Genomic DNA, 19,608 nt, shown 5'->3' with positions numbered 1-19,608 from the left:
TTTGGACAAACAACAAAAAATTGGCCGAATGGTCACATTTTTATTTTTTACAGTCGCCAATGTATGTAAGGTGTGAAGTAGGAAGTACATGAGATTCTACTAGTTGGTCTTTAGTGTTTACATATTCAACTGGTTACTTGTCTAGTTTTGGCTGCTGATTTGAAAATGAATCTTTGTGATTCGAAACATTTCGTTTCCTTTTCATAGATTTCGAAGTTGATGTTGATAGGCTTGCTGTTTCAGGATCTAAGGTAATTATTTCTGGAATCATGGTAATTAATTTACTTGGTTTATTTGGTGACTGTTTAACTTCTAGTTGAACTTTGATTGATGATTCTACTTGCATACTTTGCTGATTGTCTAGAAACTCTCTGATTGGCCGTTTTGCAGCGATAAGTTTTAGCGTAGGCCCATTAGAACTTCTCAAGTTTTTTTGCTCTGTAAGTTCATTATTTGACAGTAGCATGACAATCAATCTTTTTGGCGAAGGAGGAAGTTTAGTTTTCCACTTTTCTACTTTCAATGTGTTTTCTGGCTGAGATTTTCAGAGTCTTTTGGGGTCTAAAATCGCAATAACCTTCTTGGCTTAGTTTGTTCTGCGTTAATAAGAACTTTCTACAAAATACAACACACAACCTCAGATAACTAGTATTATTTAAGTTTTAGTACTAAGTATTATTTTGTTCCATGATATAATTTGATTAAGAAATATTTTTTTGATTGCGTCATTTCTTGCCGAATCTATTTTATGGTTTGAATTTATTTTGGGAAGTTTGATTTCTCCAAATGCTTTTTTTTAAATGATAACACACCGATGTAAATTTCTCTAATAAATTTTGGATATTTAACAAAACATTCAAATAAATATTATGAACCAATTAACTTTTTTTTTCTTATTGCATTTGAAGCAAAGTTGAACTTTTAAATGTGATGATTAATTGTTCTACTAGTAGGCTGAGCATATAAATCCACTAATCATTAATCTAATCCACTAATTCATGATTATATTAACCCATCAAACTCAAAAAGTGTGTTAACAATGACTTCTATAATTCTTGTAGTTGTGCTTGAAAAAGGTGCCTCAGTAATGAGTGATAGTCAGACTTTCCATTATCTATATATATATATTTCTGTATATATATAGAATTTATATACATGTAGAATATATATATATTTTTGTATATATATTCTGTGTTGGCACCGGAAATGCTCGTGTTGTTGAAGGCACTGTTATCACTCTAGGGGAAAATAACTCTATGCTACTACCCATCTCATCAACTTTCTAAGTATTTGTTTAGTGAGCACTCCTACTGTATGTTACTTTACAAGTTATTAGAGGCAATAGGTTTGTTTTTAAAAAAATATTTCAAATTGAAACAAAACAGTGAGTAAAATATTCAAGACTGTGTAACATTATTCTATAATATATTACTTGTGCATTTTCAGTTAAATGTAGGGTTAGGGTCTAAAGCAAAAGATCTTAGGGTGGTTTGCCTGTTTTTCCAGTAATGTGATTGCATGTTGCCATCTGCCAACACTGGCTAATAAAATACCAGCGTTTATACTCAAAACTCTTCACATAAAGTGGACATGCAAGGATACATGTACACTTAAATTCAAAATTATGAGACTTATACACTGGTGTGCAGAATAACATGAATTTCTTTGCTAGAAAATGCTATTTTAATTCACAACATTGTTACTTATTGTGAATTTAGTAAATAGTCATAAAGTTATATGTTTGGTTAATCCTTATTATGTTTTGATCTAAATATGTAAACTAATCAATAATAAAATTATATTTCATTGATGATTATGTAGGCGGAAATCTGAACATTTAATTTTTAACGGTGAAAAATGATAATCTCTACAAATACATGTATGATCACACCACATACATTTGTATTTGCTTATTTCAAATCATAAGTTGAAGTTGAAGTCATATGCAGGTGTATAACTTCTTTAAAACCCAAGACAAAAGGAGGGTTAATTTAATATATTGATATTATGGCTATTGATTAAATCCGTAATGAGTAAAAATTTTGTAAATGAAAATTTTAGTTTTCGAACAAAGGAACCCAGTCTATTTTGCTCACCGAGTTAAACAAAAGCTTTAATTTTTACTACTAATTTTAATAAAAAGTTTAATAAAATTTTTGAGCTTTAATATTTACTACGGATTTAAAAGAATCACTAGAAGTTGTGTCCACACACGGTATAACTTTTGTTCAGCATGTAATTGTACAATACACTAACAAACTTTAAGTACATTATGTTTCAAGGTCATACATAGGTTAGTACCAAACAATCAAAATTTTCTTTCCTCTTTAAAGCAAAAGTCTGCAATACAAATCAGGCATTTAGTTCAACCACCATGCCCTTTGTACTTTCTCTCTACTCTACTATATTCATTGAGCCAGCTACATCTCCTCTTCAAAACAGCTCATATCTGATGACATCATCAAAGTTGGTTAAGCACTGGGTTATATAAGTAGTTTTTGTAAGTTTTTAATATAGTTCAAAATTGCTGAAAACAATAGGACATGCGCTAGTGTTGATTTGGCCTACATAATTAAATGCTTGAACATTTGGGACATAAGCAAGAGATTTTTAAATGTTTTTTTCACTCTGTCCGTAAAGGTAAAACACTAATTTAGCTGACCCATACAGAGATGGTATCAGATTAAATGTATTACTAGTAATAGGCTCATATAGACTAGCCTGACCTGTGACTTAATGTACAACAATCAGGAATGCGGAAAGCATGAAGCATTGTTTAACTGTTTTCATCTTCACTGTCAACTCTCTTCTCATATTGTGCACTGCTCTCTAGAATATTTTGGAACACTGGGTTTGTAAACAAACATGTCTCACGCTTGTGATCGACTAGGGAGTTTAAGGTATACACTAAGACACGGACACGAAACGCAGTCAGGATTTATTGCCCTACCTCGAGTGCCATACGGAGCTTGTTGTTTGAGTCTGGGTGATCTGGCTCAAGAAGCTAACAGGGAACTCAATGTTCCTTTAAAGTCCATCAAGGTTTGTGATGAACTTTATTAATTGCTCATGAATAAAGCCTTTTAAATGTTTTATATAAAGTTGATTGACTGATAGTACAAACACTGAGAAAATTGCTTAAATATCCTGTTTGATTAGAATCAAGACTGAAGTGGTTACATAGGAACTTTTTATAATTCATTCTGAGATGTTTACTAAAAAGTGTTTACTTACTAGAATAGATATTTGAAGTTTAGTTTAAATAAATTTGAATGTTGTTCATTCAAATTTATATATTCAAGCTTACTTCTAATGGTCTAAAATAAGCGCCCAGTTCCTGTGTTTATTCATGGTGAATTAGAGCTAACACTAAAGTAATTAAATATGGACATTTATAATGTGCCAGCAGTTTTTATTGAGATTTAGTTACTGATTAAAGAAAATATTTGAATTTACCTTTAAATAAGTTTAATTGGTATTTATTTAAAATTATGAATGCTAATTTTTATCTAGTGCTTTTGATATAAGTATTAAACTTTCATCTCCTGAGTTTAATAGTAATACTATATGGCAGCAAAAGAGGGTCCTGTTGCTCAAACAGCTAGGTAACACTTGATTTACACTACGTTACAGATTTATCTGTGTTTTCCTTTAGGTCTACAAACTTTATAAAATCAAAAAGAGTGGTATAGGTTTGTGTTTTGATTTCCTGTTAGTTCTTCAAGATTATTGAACGAAAGGGGTAATTACAAAGCTGTGGTTGTCCACAATTGAGAACTTTTTTACTAGTTTATCTTTTCAGTTAGTTAAATCCAAAGTAAGGATGGTGACATCAACTACAGCCAGTTTCCTACAGGAACTACTCAAGTAACGAATGATCGTCTTATTTCATAGAGCCATAATAAAGCTGGACTTACAATAGAGTTCATATACAACTACTGCTTCTGAAAACATATAGGCCTACTTTTATGTGATAAACACTAATATGGGGAACTAGTAAACAGTTTTAAAGATAAATTGATGTAGTTTAGCTTTTGATTACCTATTTCAGCTGACGTGGAATCATAAACCAATCATGTTGAATTATGAGAAAGACAGAGATCGTAAAATTTCAAGCATTGGAATATCTGGTCAGAGTGGACAGGTAGAGCATATGCTAATTTATTCTTGTAGATTTTGTGCCATAGTCATCAGTACAATTAAAACTTGGCTTTCAACAACCTCAGAGCTCAAGCAAATCATAGTTGAATAAAAAACTAAAAAAGTTTTTGGTTCTGCAGCTGAACAAAAGTTGGAAACTTAAATACCATTAACATACCCTACAGCATACCATCAACTACTTGAGTACCATTATATATTATATTATATATATAATATATACCAAAATATATAGTTCGTATATATTATAATATGTAATGGAATTATATGTTATATATTGTATTAAATTTATTAAATATAATATATATATGTTTATATATAATTACGTATATGTATGTTATGCATATAAATAAATTATATATGAATATATACATGTATATATATTTATTTATATATAAAAACTTATATATACCTTTTTTATTTTTTTTGCATGATCTTTAGTGTTCAAAGATATGTATATATATATATATTTATATATTATATAATATTATATAATATATAAATATAATGTATATTTTATATATATTATATTTACATTTTTGACTATATATATATATTTATATATAGTCAAAAATGGATAACTTAAACTTCATGAGACTGAGTGAAAGTGTTCGAGTTATCAGAGCGTTTAAGCTATCAGAGCACTGTCACAAGTGCATGTATTTATCAGTAGATACATGTACATGTATATACAGTATAACTTATATATAACTTATCTGAAGTGGCCATGGAGGCTGCATATTCTTTGATGCTTTGCTCCTCCTCTTTCACTGTCTGCTATATATATATATATATATATATATATATATATATATATATTTATATATATAAATTGTTTCCTCACCCCGGATACTCCGTATGGGTGGTAAATTCTGCTCTAACTCGGGTCTCCTACCAGAGACCTGGGAGTTTGAGCACTCGTCTCAAGATCTTAGCTGTTCCCAATAGCGCACTTTTCTGCAACTCACCTGAGTTGATTGTTGTTGGTATTTGGGCAAGCCACATTTTATGCGCCGGTGTTATTGCGCCCAGTGCCCCAATGACTACTGGGATTACGGTTGTTCTTACATTCCAGCATTTTTCAATTTCTTCTCCAAGAGGGAGATATTTTTCTACCTTTTCTTTTTCTTTGCTGGCTATATTGTAGTCATTGGGTACTGCTATATCTATTATAGTAGCCCTCTTGTTCTCCTTGTCTACCACCACTATATCTGGTTGGTTTGCCAGGACATGCTTGTCAGTTTGGATGTAGAAGTCCCAGAGGATCTTAGCGCGGTCATTTTCATTGACCTTACCAGGAGCTTCCCACCAGTGTTGTGGTTTATTAAGGCCATACTCATCACATAGACTTCTATACACAATACCTGCGACATGATTATGCCGCTCAGTGTATGCGTTCCCTGCTAGCTGTCTGCATCCACTGATGATGTGTTGGATGGTCTCAGGTGCATCTTTGCACAGTCTGCATCTAGGATCGTCTCTAGTGTGATAGATTTTCGTTTGGAGTTGCCTTGTTGGGAGCACTTGCTCCTGGGCTGCCATGATTAGCGACTCTGTATTGGCCATTAGGTTTCCTTTGTTCAGCCACATATATGTCTGGTGAAGATCGCCAACCTTAGATATTTGTTGGTGGTAAGCACCATGAAGAGGTTTCGTGTGCCAGTCAATTTCCTCACCATCAGGGCGTAGGTCTGTTGTGAGAGCAGCCGATTGAAATTCTGCTAGCAAATTATCTGAGATGGCCATGGAGGCTGCATATGCTTTGATGCTTTGCTCCTCCTCTTGTGAGGAGGAGCAAAGCATCAAAGTATTTATATATATATATATAAAAAATTGTTTCCTCACCCCGGATACCCCGTATGGGTGGTAAATTCTGCTCTAACTCGGGTCTCCTACCAGAGACCTGGGAGTTTGAGCACTCGTCTCAAGATCTTAGCTGTTCCAAATAGCGCACTTTTCTGCAACTCACCTGAGTTGATTGTTGTTGGTATTTGGGCAAGCCACATTTTATGCGCCGGTGTTATTGCGCACAGTGCCCCAATCACTACTGGGATTACGGTTGTTCTTACATTCCAGCATTTTTCAATTTCTTCTCCAAGAGGGAGATATTTTTCTACCTTTTCTTTTTCTTTGCTGGCTATATTGTAGTCATTGGGTACTGCTATATCTATTATAGTAGCCCTCTTGTTCTCCTTGTCTACCACCACTATATCTGGTTGGTTTGCTAGGACATGCTTGTCAGTTTGGATGTAGAAGTCCCAGAGGATCTTAGCGCGGTCATTTTCATTGACCTTACCAGGAGCTTCTCACCAGTGTTGTGGTTTATTAAGGCCATACTCATCACATAGACTTCTATACACAATACCTGCGACATGATTATGCCGCTCAGTGTATGCGTTCCCTGCTAGCTGTCTGCATCCACTGATGATGTGTTGGATGGTCTCAGGTGCATCTTTGCACAGTCTGCATCTAGGATCGTCTCTAGTGTGATAGATTTTCGTTTGGAGTTGCCTTGTTGGGAGCACTTGCTCCTGGGCTGCCATGATTAGCGACTCTGTATTGGCCGTTAGGTTTCCTTTGTTCAGCCACATATATGTCTGGTGAAGATCGCCAACCTTAGATATTTGTTGGTGGTAAGCACCATGAAGAGGTTTCGTATGCCAGTCAATTTCCTCATCATCAGGGCATAGGTCCGTTGTGAGAGCAGCCGATTGAAATTCAGCTAGCAAATTATCTGAGATGGCCATGGAGGCTGCATATGCTTTGATGCTTCGCTCCTCCTCTTTCACTGTCTGCTGTACACTTTTGAGTCCCCTTTCCTATCAAGATACAATCTAATAGTATCAGATTTTGGGTGGAGTGCTCCATGCATGGTCAGCAGTTTACGAGTTGCTATATCTGTTTCTTTGATGGCTTCCTCAGTCCACTTTATTATGCCTGCTGGATATCTTATTACTGGCAGTGCGTAGGTATTTATTGCCATGATTTGGTTCTTGGCATTGAGCTGGCTCCGTAAGACCTGCCGAAGGCGTTTCTTGTATTCGGAAATGGCTTTGTGACGTACCTCGGCTTCCTGGTTGATGTTGCTTTGCATAATCCCCAAGTACTTGTACCCTTCTTCTATATCTTTGATGGTACCATTTGGCATTCTTAGGCCATCTGTGAGCATAGAATGGCCTTTCTTAAGAATTAACCTTCCACATTTCTCAATACCGAAGGTCATTCCGATGTCCTTGCTGTATACCTGAGTGAGGTGTATTAGCGAATCAATGTCCCTTTCTTTGTTAGCGTACAGCTTGATGTCATCCATGTAGAAGAGGTGGTTTATCTTGGTGCCACTCTTAAACTGGTACCCATATTGAGTCTCCTCCAGCATATTGCTTAGAGGGTTTAGGCATATGCAGAAGAGCAGCGGTGATAAGGAGTCACCTTGATAGATGCCTCGCTTAATTTGTACACTCGCCAGCTTTTTGCCATTAGCCTCCAGTTCCGTCTTCCATTTGGTCATTGACATCTTGATGAATGCCACAAGAGCAGGGTGAACATTGTACATACTGAGGCACTCAAGTATCCAACTATGGGGAATTGAGTCATAGGCCTTTCTGTAGTCAATCCAAGCCATGGCAAGATTGGTTTGCCTTCTCCTGCTGTCTTGACAGACCGTCCGATCCACCAGTAACTGATGTTTAGCTCCTCGGGTGTTGCGCCCAATTCCTTTCTGAGCACTGGTCATATAGTGACTCATGTGCTCTTCCAGTTTGTCTGCAACTATTCCTGAGAGCAGTTTCCAAGTGGTGGGCAAGCACGTTATTGGTCGATAGTTTTTGGGAATCGGCCCCTGCTTTGGATCTTTTATCAGAAGCACAGTTCGTCCTTTGGTCAGCCATTCTGGATGGTCACCTTGTTCTATTAGGTATTCCATCTGCTTAGCCATTCTAGTGTGAAGTGATGTCAATTTCTTTAACCAGAAGGCTTGAATCATGTCATGGCCAGGTGCTGCCCAGTTTTTCATACGCTGCACTCTGCACTTAATGTCGTCTTTGCTGATGGTGAGTCCTTGCTGAGCCACAGTGTGTTGTTGGTTCTCTTTAAGCCTCTTCAGCCAATTTGCAGTGGTGTTATGAGTGGTCTCTTTCTCCCAGATGTCCTTCCAGAACTTTGAAGTGCTAGATCGGGGAGGCTCAGACATTGGCCTCTGCAGTTCACCTTTGAACTGGGAATACACTCTAGATGGATTATTGATGAACAGTTTGTTCATTCTCTTGTTATCTCGCTCTTTGGTGTACCGCTTCAGTCGTGCCGAGAGTGCTACTAGCCGCTGTTTGGCAGATTCTAGAGCTTCTATTGTGGCTTCCCTTTTTGGACGCTCCAAACTGTGGTTAGATCTCTCACTGAGCCTACTAACTTTCTACTATATATATATATATATATATATATATATATATATATATATATATATATATATATATATATATACAATTATATACCTCAGTACCACAGATCTATTTATGGAGTGAATAACATTACTGGAAGTATAAAGGTGGTTGTATTAGACCCATTTTAACACAACATTTGTCATGACACTCTATATGCTTTATTCTGACAGAATGTAACGAGACTGACATAGGCGATTGTCATATGTAATAGGTGTAATATCTTCAGTAGGCTTATTGATACTGACACCTTGAAACATATTAAACTGATTATTTGACAAAAATGCAGATAATTTTGCTTCATGAAGTTCAGATCAAAGCTATGTGTTGAATGAGGGATACCTATGTTACTTTAAACTACAGGGGTTTTAATGCAAATGTGTTCTATGGACTTCAGTTCTGGGTGGGTTTGCCTCATATGTTTTAAGTAAGCAATGCCTATACAACAATCTCTTGCTAATTGGTGATCAATCAAAAATATTAAAAAAATATATTATGAGATATTTCAAAAAATCCATTTAAAAGTTACAAAAAATGAATAAAAAAACTAAAGTAACTATATCTCTTTTATACTCAAGTCAGTAAGGTCACTCGGTGAGCATTATTTGGATAGAAATCATTAGATGAGAATAACAATAATATATCACATATATAATATTACAACATTTTTGAGATAGAAATTATCACATGAGAATAATAATAATATATAATATATATAATAATAATAGAGCAATATTGGGATATAAATTGTTATGATTAGGTTGTTTTCTTGTGTGTTTCAAAAGGTGTACCAGTACAAAACATTTGTGACACTATTTTTCATGCCTCATAAATGCCACTATAATTGTTTAATTAATAAACTTAGGAAAAGAAGAAAAATGCTCACGATTAACTACAAAGTTAGTTCATTAAATAAGAGTCCATAGTTTCTACGTCACAGAGTTTCCCTTTTTGGGAAATTCCTGATAAACTCCAGAAAACGAAGGATTACTGCACTTGTCAACTTGGCTTGACAGGTGCAGTAACAGATAGCAGGTGCTTGACAGGTGCTTGACAGATAACCATAAAGATTTGGCCTGCAGATGCTAAAATCAATCTTTCTAATTAGGTCGCTGCTAAGACCGACAGGATCCGTAACTATTTTATAATCTTTTACAGTTTAACGTTTATGGAAAGGAAAAAGAGTGTTGCGATGAATGTGAAGGTATTCAGCGACTCATCCAGCTGGAGAAAAAAGTAGGAAGTTTGACACGGGAGACAACTGGACTGCTGGAAAAAACCGAAGAGTTAAAAAGGAGACAGACACAGATTTCATATTCTCATTACTGCCGTAAAATATATCAAAGAACCTGGTACGCTTTGGAGAAGAAAGCTTGGAGTTTGGTTTCCGACATTGATATTGTCTCGTGAGTAAGAAGCAAAGCCTTACAATCTTTCACATTTCTGTGTTTCCAAATTGGCTTGATAATTTTATTTTGTTTATTGAGGTGACAATAAAAGTCATTACAACTTCTGTTGCTCTCCAAAAAATGTCAACAACAAATTTTAGTTTTATTATTAAAAGGGTACTTGCTGTCACTATTATAAAATTTTTCTGTCTAATATCCCTTAATAATGCTTGAAATTTAATTAGAGTAACTTTAAATGCTCATAGTATTTTAAATCACTTTCTCAAACTATTCTCAGACATGGTTCTCAGACTATTGTCATTTGACTTTTTAAAATGATCTAAAATGTACTCTAAAGATTTAACGAAATTTTTGACTACCGTATTTAGAGCCGCTTCATAGCAGATCACCTACTTGTGACCATAGATGTTTTGAATAATTCTGACTGTTACGGAAAAAAATGAAAAATGCTTAGCAGCTAAGAAAAAACTTCATATGCCTATTGAATGTACAACAATAAAAAAATCTCTATTTATTTTTAGCAATGAAGCCAAAACCCTTGAGTTCCATGAGAGAAATGAGAACTCAGCTCAAAAAAGAATGAGAGAGCTGATAAGAAAATGTTCAAAGACATCTATGCACTGCAGGGTTGTAGCTGAGTTGGCTCAGCAGGTGTTCGTTAAGTGTCAAATGCCATACAGAAAACCTACTAATTCGACACAATTTTGGTGAAATATCTGTTTTTTATAATGTAATTGGTGACATAACTCGATGATGTTGTCATTGAACAACAATTGAATAAAGATCATACATTCATTCACAACAAAATATTATTGGTGTTAGAATCTAGGGTGTTTGATTGATTCCTATTTACGAAACCCAAATTGTTGATAAAATACAAATCTACCGTAACTTTCTGTAAAGACTCCCACGACTAATTGTATCTGAAAACAACTTACCAAAAGTATCAGCACTGGTAGAGTGATCTGTATTAGATGATTAGAATAAAAAAATTCAGCGAATATATGAAGATAATTTGGTGAGTATAAGCATGAATCAGAGAGCATTTTATTATTATAATAAAAATGCAGATAATAAAGAAAATAACAAGATATCTCAGACACTATTGAATCATCTGAAAAAATTGAAGGAGCATCAGCTATGATTACAGAAAAACCCATGAAGATTATAAAGTCAGCTATATAAATATTTATATAATGAAGGTTAATAAGGTGAGGTATTGATTTATATTATGTTTTATACATTTTATATACTATAATGTTGAAATTTTATACAAATGGTTACACGGGTGATTATAATAGAACTTTACAAAGGTTGCATGATGTAAGGTATAGTACCAGTGTTTAGACAAAGGATTGTACCAGTTACTATAGCAGATATAGTACAAACAGTTTTATAAAGTACTGTGGAGGTGACTATACAGGATATCATACAAGATATTATATAACGTGTAAGAGAACTCATGAGTAAATGCAGGTAAGTGAACCATATTTGGGCATTTAAAAAATAATTTGTTCAATTATATTGCAACTACGAAAAGCGATGAGAAAGTTTTCCTGAAATTGTAACAGCAAAAAGTGGGATATCAAAAGCAAACATGAATGCGAAGTGTACATAAAAACATGCAATAGTAGAATAACTGTTTTTTGTGGCACAAAATTGGATAAACGTAAGAATAGGTTTAGTAGCCAATATATACTTATAGTATTCCGCCAGGTGGTGCGCAACCTTTCTTTTACTGTCAAAGCAAATAGTTTCATAAAAAACCCACTCATTGACGAAACTTGTTTTTTCATGCGGATCCTTGAGTTGCTAATAAGACAGATCTCAGCACTTTTATACGGAAAAAAACATTTGGTCAGTGTGAAGGTTTTAAAGAAGATGCAAGAACAGAGCTGAGTAATACTGTAGGATAATGTTTTTTTCCCAAAACACTTTACAACCTGTTTTGAAACATGCAGTGTCTGTTGACCACAATGCGGAAACAGCAAAGCTGAAATATAGCTGAAACAGAAATATTTATGTTGATTAGCAATGAGTCATAAGAATTTCAGTAATGCTTCCGATACAAAACTAAACTAGGCCAAAAACATTTACGGGAGAGAAAGGACTAAGACAAATAATGTATTTAAATGATTATTGATCTAAAACTCAGCCGGTAAAATAAGTTCTCTCAGATAGCCAAATGCGGGTTTCTAGTTCGCATTTTCTGCCTGATTTCTTTTTATGCACACATCTTTCCAATTTTATCTAAATTTATTTCTTCTAGCAAAATTATCACCAAAATCTTTTATCCTTGAGATTAAATTTATGGTAAATATAGTTTTTAACATTAGAATATTTTAAGGTAATGTTATTTGCGCTGAGTATGCATAAAAAAGCTGTAATAATGTTAAAAATTCTTAATCGTATTTTAAGCTAATTGTATCTTTCTAATGCCTTAAAGATAAACTTGCCCAAAATTTTGGTAAACCTTATCAGAAAGAATTGGTATTTTTCTATCACTTGTGATTGTTATTGGTGTCTGAGAGGATCTGATTGCTAGGATGTGTTAAGATTAACATCGACAATACTTTATTGCGCTGAAAATTCTCAGATTAAGCAAAAGCGTGATTATGATGCATGTAGTTACAAAGAGTTTCAGGGTGGCCTAGTGGTAGCAGCTTTGACTATCAACAAAAGGTTGGTGGTTTGAGTCCTGCTTAATGTTGACCTGATAAAAAGCTTTCAGCAAACTTTCAACCCTAAATTCTTTCAAAGGGTCTTTCAAATCTAGACTATTGCTCAAAGGCCCCGTGTACCACACTAACAACATAGGACATAGAAGATCCACATCTGTCCTTTGCACATTGGGCAAGTGAAATGGTTACCTGGCTTTGTATGACTTAACATGTAGCAAATTGCATCCTTTTGGGTTAATGTCCCAGTTATGGAAGAAGCCCTTGATAAGTGTTAGGACCACCGAAGGTAGCTTATAAAAAACTAGTCCTGGTGGTGTGTTGCTCTACCAGAGAACATGAGAACACTACCAAGCATTGTTACTGCATGAGAGAAGCATGGCATTTCTTTTTACTTTTACATATATAAGTAAACAACAGATAACTATGTACCTATTACATCCTCAAAAGAAACAATTTATGTGTTATATTTTCCCTGTTGTAATTTTTTATAACGGTTTTTTCTAAATATTTCTTTAGCTAGCAATAAAAGTTTGCAAGCTATAGTGCATACAAATGATAAAACGTTGTAATCGAGGCAGGACCAGCTGAATTGAAGTTTGCAAGCACGCCCACACCATAATATTTCTGTTGGGCATGGTCACATGTACTGCAGTATTTCACCACAATGGCACCACATACGCTAAGTACAGTTTGAGAGGCTGGAACACAAGACTATGTGCTGAGCTTATCTAGTTTAAAACTTTTATTTCAAGACAAAGTTTACGTTAATGCGTGAAAATTACCACTTTTTCGATTTTAACCTAATTAAAAGGATAATCAACTTTTTGGCCTAAATGGTGAAAATATTACTAAACCTATTGTATTTGACTTCATCTTGTTTCAGTTTCGAACCCGCGAGTATACTTATTATTGAATTTTTTGGTTGATCTGCATATTTATTCTTTCTTTTTATAATGACTTTTGCAAATGAAATATCGTGATTTTTTAAATGGCGCAATAAATATTTAACAAAATGTTGAATTTGCTGCTTCAATCCCAATCGGCGAGTAAAAGGCTCTCTATATTACTGCCTGGTAGTTATTCAAACCTCACAGAACAGGTGATGGTGGATTTAGTTTAATGAGCCAAAGATGTATTGCGCTTTTGCATTCATTCGCTACATTTTGCTGTTCTTGACTTTATAAACTAGTTTATTGAAAATTCTAAAAGCACACATAAACTTGCAACAAAAAGACCATGAACTACCCAAAAATATTGCTACAATAATCTTTACAACAAGAGAGTCGACTAGGGAAAACCGACAGTATATCAGCATTTGGAATAAACATATTTTTTCCATATCAATTATTTAAAGGATGTTAATATTTTTGGATTTTCATTTCACGTTTTTAATGTTAAGATAATTAAATAAACTTGCTCATTTACAGTGGCTTTCATTGAACTAAGTTTGTTGCCGGCAGACTAGTTGTAACTCGCAAAGATGATCGAAAGTTGACAGTGTGAACTATTGGAGTGCTACAAAATTATATTTCTTGCCACACATATCAGCATAAAAAATTCAAATAACATTTCAAGAACTGTTTTCAAGCAGTTTTCTAAAAAGATTTTACAAGAACTTATTATACTAAAGTTAATATTCAAGCGATTACAATCTGGTTCACACTAAATGGCCATATCTTTGCATCGATGCCACAATACTTCGGTAATAGTCGATGAAAACAGTGTTCACACTATCACAAAACTATCCGCGTTTGCATCGACAAATGATCCGTGACGTATTGTTCTAATTCTTTGCAAAAAAAACAAAACTCATTGTTTTAGTTTAGCAAATCAAATATTAGGCCCACAACAACTATCATAAGCAAAATGAAATCACGCTACCCGTGCCCGCCTATTGCTATCGCTAAAACAGTGTTCCCACTATCACAAAACTATCTGTGTTTGCATCATCAAATGCTCCGTGACGTAGTGTTCTGATTCTTTGCAAAAAAACTTTGTTGTTTTTGAATAGCAAATCAAAGACTAGGCTTGCAAAAACTATCATAAGTGAAATTAAATCACGCTATCCGCACCCGCGTATTACTATCATCGAGATGGTCCATGTTATACAGGCTGTCGTCGATTCAACTCAAAATATCAAGAAAGTTTGACAGCTGCCAACATGCCAGACATGTCCGCATTGCTTTGTCAATGCTATCTACCTTTGATTCACATAATCGATGACAAACGCCGAAAGAAAAATGTCGACATACGGCGCTATAATGTAAACCAGCTTTTCTCAATTTTGATCTACCAAGTCTGCCGAGTCATGGGAGGATTGACATTTCAATGACAACTTGGTTATATAGCTCAAAAATATACCGATTATTGGCAGAGCAACTTTTAACTGCCAGCTAGCTGTTAATTGCTTGGATTGAAGCTGTATAAAGGTTGTTCTTATGAAAGATCGAGCTGCTTTATGTAAACAGTGCTGCATTGTGCTCAAATATCAGCCACTGTAGCCGGTTTATAATATTTTTTCCTTAATAAAATAGTAGTTTTGTGAGAGTTTAGAAGTGGGATTTCCTTTTAAAAAATTTTGAGTAGAAAAAAATCACCGAAGTAAAAATATTCATTAGTCAGACCTTATTTCAACCAATATTACGGTCTTCAATGTCCTTTTTTTAGAAATTACTGCAGGAACTTACTAACGTAATTTTTTCATTTGATGATAGAAATGATCGTAGCATGCATCATGCTTGAGGTGCTTTTCTAATTAGCTTTAATAGCGTTATTTAGACATTCCTACTACTAGCGCCTCTCATACTAGCACCACTCCTACTAGCATCACTCTTACTAACACCTCTCCTACTAGCACCACTTCTACTAGCACCTCTTCTACTAGTGCCACTCCTACTAGCACCACTCCTACTAACACCACTCCTATTAGCACCTCTCCTACTAGCACCTCTTCTACTAGTACCACTCCTACTAGCACCACTCCTACTAACACCACTCCTACTAGTACCTCTCCTACTAGCACCTCTCTTACTAACACTACTCCTACTAGCACCTCTCTTACTAACACTACTCCTACTAACACCACTCCTATTAGCACCTCTCCTACTATCACCTCTTCTACTAGTACCACTCCTACTAGCACCACTCCTACTAACACCACTCCTACTAGTACCTCTCCCACTAGCACCTCTCCTGTTAGCACCTCTCCTACTAGCACCTCTCATACTAGCACCCCTCCTACTAGCATCACTCCTACTAACACCACTCCTACTAGCATCACTTCTACTAACACCTGTCCTACTAGCACCACTTTTACTAGCACCTCTTCTACTAGTACTACTCCTACTAGCACCACTCCTACTAACACCACTCCTATTAGCACCACTCCTACTAGCACCTCTCCTATTAGCACCTCTCCTACTAGCGCCTCTCATACTAGCACCACCCTACTAGTACCACTCCTACTAGCACCTCTTTTACGAGCACCTCTCCTACTAGCACCTCTCTTATTAGCACTTCTCCTACTAGCGCCTCTCATACTAGCACCACCCTACTAGTACCACTCCTACTAGCACCTCTTCTATTAGCACCTCTCCTACTAGCGCCTCTCATACTAGCACCACCCTACTAGTACCACTCCTACTAGCACCTCTTTTACTAGCACCTCTCCTACTAGCACCTCTCCTATTAGCCCCTCTCCTACTAGCACCTCTCCTACTAGCACCACTTCTACTAGCATCACTCTTACTAGCACCTCTCCTACTAGCACCTCTCCTATTAGCCCCTCTCCTACTAGCACCACTCATACTAGCACCTCTCCTACTAGCACTACTCCTACTAGCACACTCCTACTAGCACCTCTCCTATTAGCACCTCTCCTACTAGCAACACTCCTACTAGTACCTCTCCTACTAGCACCTCTCTTACTAACACTACTCCTACTAGCACCTCTCTTACTAACACTACTCCTACTAACACAACTACTACTTGCACTACTACTACTAGCATCACTCCTATTCAGATTGCCTATTGAATCGGCATCTGTTACTGCAAATGAGATAAAGACTGTTTTTATGCTGAGGTTTATTTACATTTTTGCGGCATCCCAAATATGAAAACTGCCCGAACATGCCAAATAAATTTTCTTACTCGCAAATCCTTACTGAAGGTTTAATGTTTGCAAAAGATGGACATGGCTATACAAATTATGCTATTTTATGATCCATTTTAAATATTTCGTGGCACTTCAGTCACTACTATTTTGAAAGCACACTGCGAAGTGAGACAGGAGTGTACTGTTATGGCCTCCGGTGTAGAACTGTTTATCTTTTTCAACAAAGCGCTTGTTTTAATTCACAAAATAAGTATGTTTATTGAGACACCAGTCACATGGCAACTTATTGTGCGCACAATTTCAAATCTGCATCATCTGAAACATAGCGAAACTTGGTCAAACATCTTATCATAGTTTTAAAGTCAGCACTTACCTTACTCCAAAGCCTTACGCCAGTCAAAAGTTAGGTAGTAATATTGGTCATACTGATGAGCATAGTGACTGGTGCCAAAAATTTTTAGGCTATTAATTTGAAGTAGCCAGAAATTAGACAGAGGTGATATGTCTTGAACTAAGCAGAAAGAAAAGCGCACATAATAAGCTAAGCAATAAACTATCTAGATAAGGGATCAGAAACCTTTCTGACTGAAAGAGCCCAAAAACCCAAATGTTTCAAAATTTAGTTTTGTGAGAGCCATATGCATGTTTTGAGTGTTGAAAACATAAAATTTAGAAGGAAGATCAAAAAATTTAGCAGGTATGAGCAATTTTAGAGTATAAAAAGCTGTGTTTATTTTGAACAACAATGTTAAAATAACAACTATTTTTAGCCATATTTTTGTTTGAAGGGTTTACCTTTTGACCTAAAAATGACTCGTGCGGTCTCTGTGCGGCTTATGTAGAGCGAAGTAAAGAAAGCACTAGAAACTCTTTGCTGCACACGCCACATCAAAAAGTTGCAAACAAAAATAAAATTTCTATGAAATGGACGTTATTTTTTAAAATTTGTTTATTCTTACTGTAACTTCAAAATTATTTGTATTTTTTTGTTAAGTAAATTAACAGCCAAATTATGGCTCTTTTTTTACTGATTGATAAAAGAGCAAGATTCAATCATGAAAAGAGCCACGTATAGCTTGAGAGCCATAGGTTCCCTACCCCTGATCTAAATCAGAGTTGAGATGCACAACATAAATGAAAAAAGTGAGTGTCTGGATAAGCCAAAAGTTGCCCAAAGAAAAAAAAATTGCATGCTTAATAATCATCAGTGTTAGAACTGAAGCTACTTTGATGTCTAAATTAACAACAGTTAAGGAGATTCACTTAGTTTACAGAACATCATGTAGATTTGTACATTTTTGCATACAGAGGTAAGCAAAATTTCAAAAATACATCTTTCTTCTTTTTAAGCAAGATTATCAAGTCACTCAGTTGGGCAAAATAGTCCATTGCAATTCTCATTGGTTGATTATCATCGCAGACAAACTTACAGACTATTGTAAATCATTACAAAGATTACAGCTAAAAACTATTGTAACGACTTTTATACTACGAAAAAAATGGTACGGGTGTACAAAACTTTATGTTTCTCTCATGAAGCGACCGACTGGTGGGCGTGTCTACCTTGCACTGATTGCCAAATCTTTTTACGAGTGTTTTCCGCAAAGAATGATATTACAAAGTAGTTAAGTTTTTGCTTGAACAAAGCAATGATGCTTTAAAATTTTCAAAAAGTTATTCAAAGAATAAAAAGAGTGAATAAAATTGATTGCACTGCAACCTTGTTTAATAAAATTTACAACAAATTGTAAACCATTAATTTATTGTAAAACATACAAAACAATGTGTACCTTATCAAGTAAAATAAATAAAATTAATTTGTCATCCTGAACCTTTTTTGTTCAAGCTCTTTTTTAAGTTGAGCTCCATACATGAAGTCACCATAATTCAACCGTTATTACCCATGAATATATATCTGCATACCTTGAAGTTTTTATTAGTTTTTGTTTAAGACACCAAAGTATAGCCTGATGTCCACAAACTTATATGTATATGTTACTTGATAAATACAGCCTTTTCATGAGCTTTGCTATCGTAACAGGCATTCTTCTTTCAAAGGCACACAAACCCTCAGCAGTGAATAAATGGACGTGCTGCTATACAGTAGCTGCAGTATGAAAACCTAATGGTATAGCTCTTACATAACATATTGCAGAATGTTTTCATTCTGGAACTAGCCTATTTTACTGATTGTAGCAGTTCATCCATTCATGATGATGGACTCCTAATAGATGTATATGCAAAATACTAGCATTAAGCAATTCAAAGAGAAGATAACTTTCAGTTCTTTCTTTGCTTTAGAGCTTTAAAATATAGAGCAAGGAAGTGTAATGAAATTTACATAATCAAAACAAATATACACGCAGAGGAAGCAAAAATCAATATTCAACCGATTATACATAATTGGAGACTCTACTTACATAAAAAAGACACAGTTAAAAACATTTCAACCCCTATGAGAGCCATTAAGTTGGTAGATCATTCAAATTGATATTATAAATCTTTACTTGTGTGTCAATTGAAAACACAACCATAAGGATAGTTGAAACGGCAGCAATGTTTGACTTGAGGATTGGACTTTTTTTGTTGCACGGCTGTGAGAAAGATTCGATAGACTGGGCAAACATGCACCATGGTTTAGCGAGAAATGATACAACAGAAGAAGAGATAAAAATGAATGTCATCAGCCGAGTGTTTCTTTACTCTCTTCTGATTATGGGAACACTTGGAGTATCACTCAACGTGCCTCTGACCTTCATCATAGGTTTTGGTAGAAGAGTCAGCAAAGAAGTAAAAATACAGCTAATCAACAT

General features: G+C 35.2%; 1 protein-coding gene across 1 annotated transcript; it reads left to right on the top strand.

Annotated features, from left to right (window-relative positions):
• The first annotated feature begins 2,865 nt into the window (after positions 1 to 2,865).
• On the top strand, positions 2,866 to 19,589 carry LOC137396619 (uncharacterized). Its single transcript, XM_068082938.1, has 7 exons — positions 2,866 to 3,042; positions 4,052 to 4,144; positions 9,750 to 9,997; positions 10,522 to 10,653; positions 15,476 to 16,133; positions 16,299 to 16,580; positions 19,560 to 19,589. The coding sequence occupies exons 1-7, from the start codon at positions 2,866 to 2,868 to the stop codon at positions 19,587 to 19,589; spliced, it is 1,620 nt and encodes a 539-aa protein (XP_067939039.1).
• The last annotated feature ends 19 nt before the right edge of the window (positions 19,590 to 19,608 follow it).

Source organism: Watersipora subatra, chromosome 5 (genome assembly GCF_963576615.1).
Source record: "Watersipora subatra chromosome 5, tzWatSuba1.1, whole genome shotgun sequence".
Lineage (NCBI taxonomy): Eukaryota > Metazoa > Bryozoa > Gymnolaemata > Cheilostomatida > Watersiporidae > Watersipora > Watersipora subatra.
Note: the sequence above shows the minus strand (reverse complement) of the source record. Positions and strands in the feature narration are given on the sequence as shown.

Bases quoted from the DNA above. Each gene is read 5' to 3' on its own strand.
- LOC137396619 (XM_068082938.1), top strand. From the start codon at position 2,866: ATGTCTCACGCTTGTGATCGACTAGGGAGTTTAAGGTATACACTAAGA. The intron at 10,654-15,475 runs GTTCGTTAAGTG...TCCTACTACTAG, and splicing joins GCTGAGTTGGCTCAGCAGGT to CGCCTCTCATACTAGCACCA. The intron at 16,581-19,559 runs GTACCTCTCCTA...CCTTCATCATAG, and splicing joins TACTAGCAACACTCCTACTA to GTTTTGGTAGAAGAGTCAGC.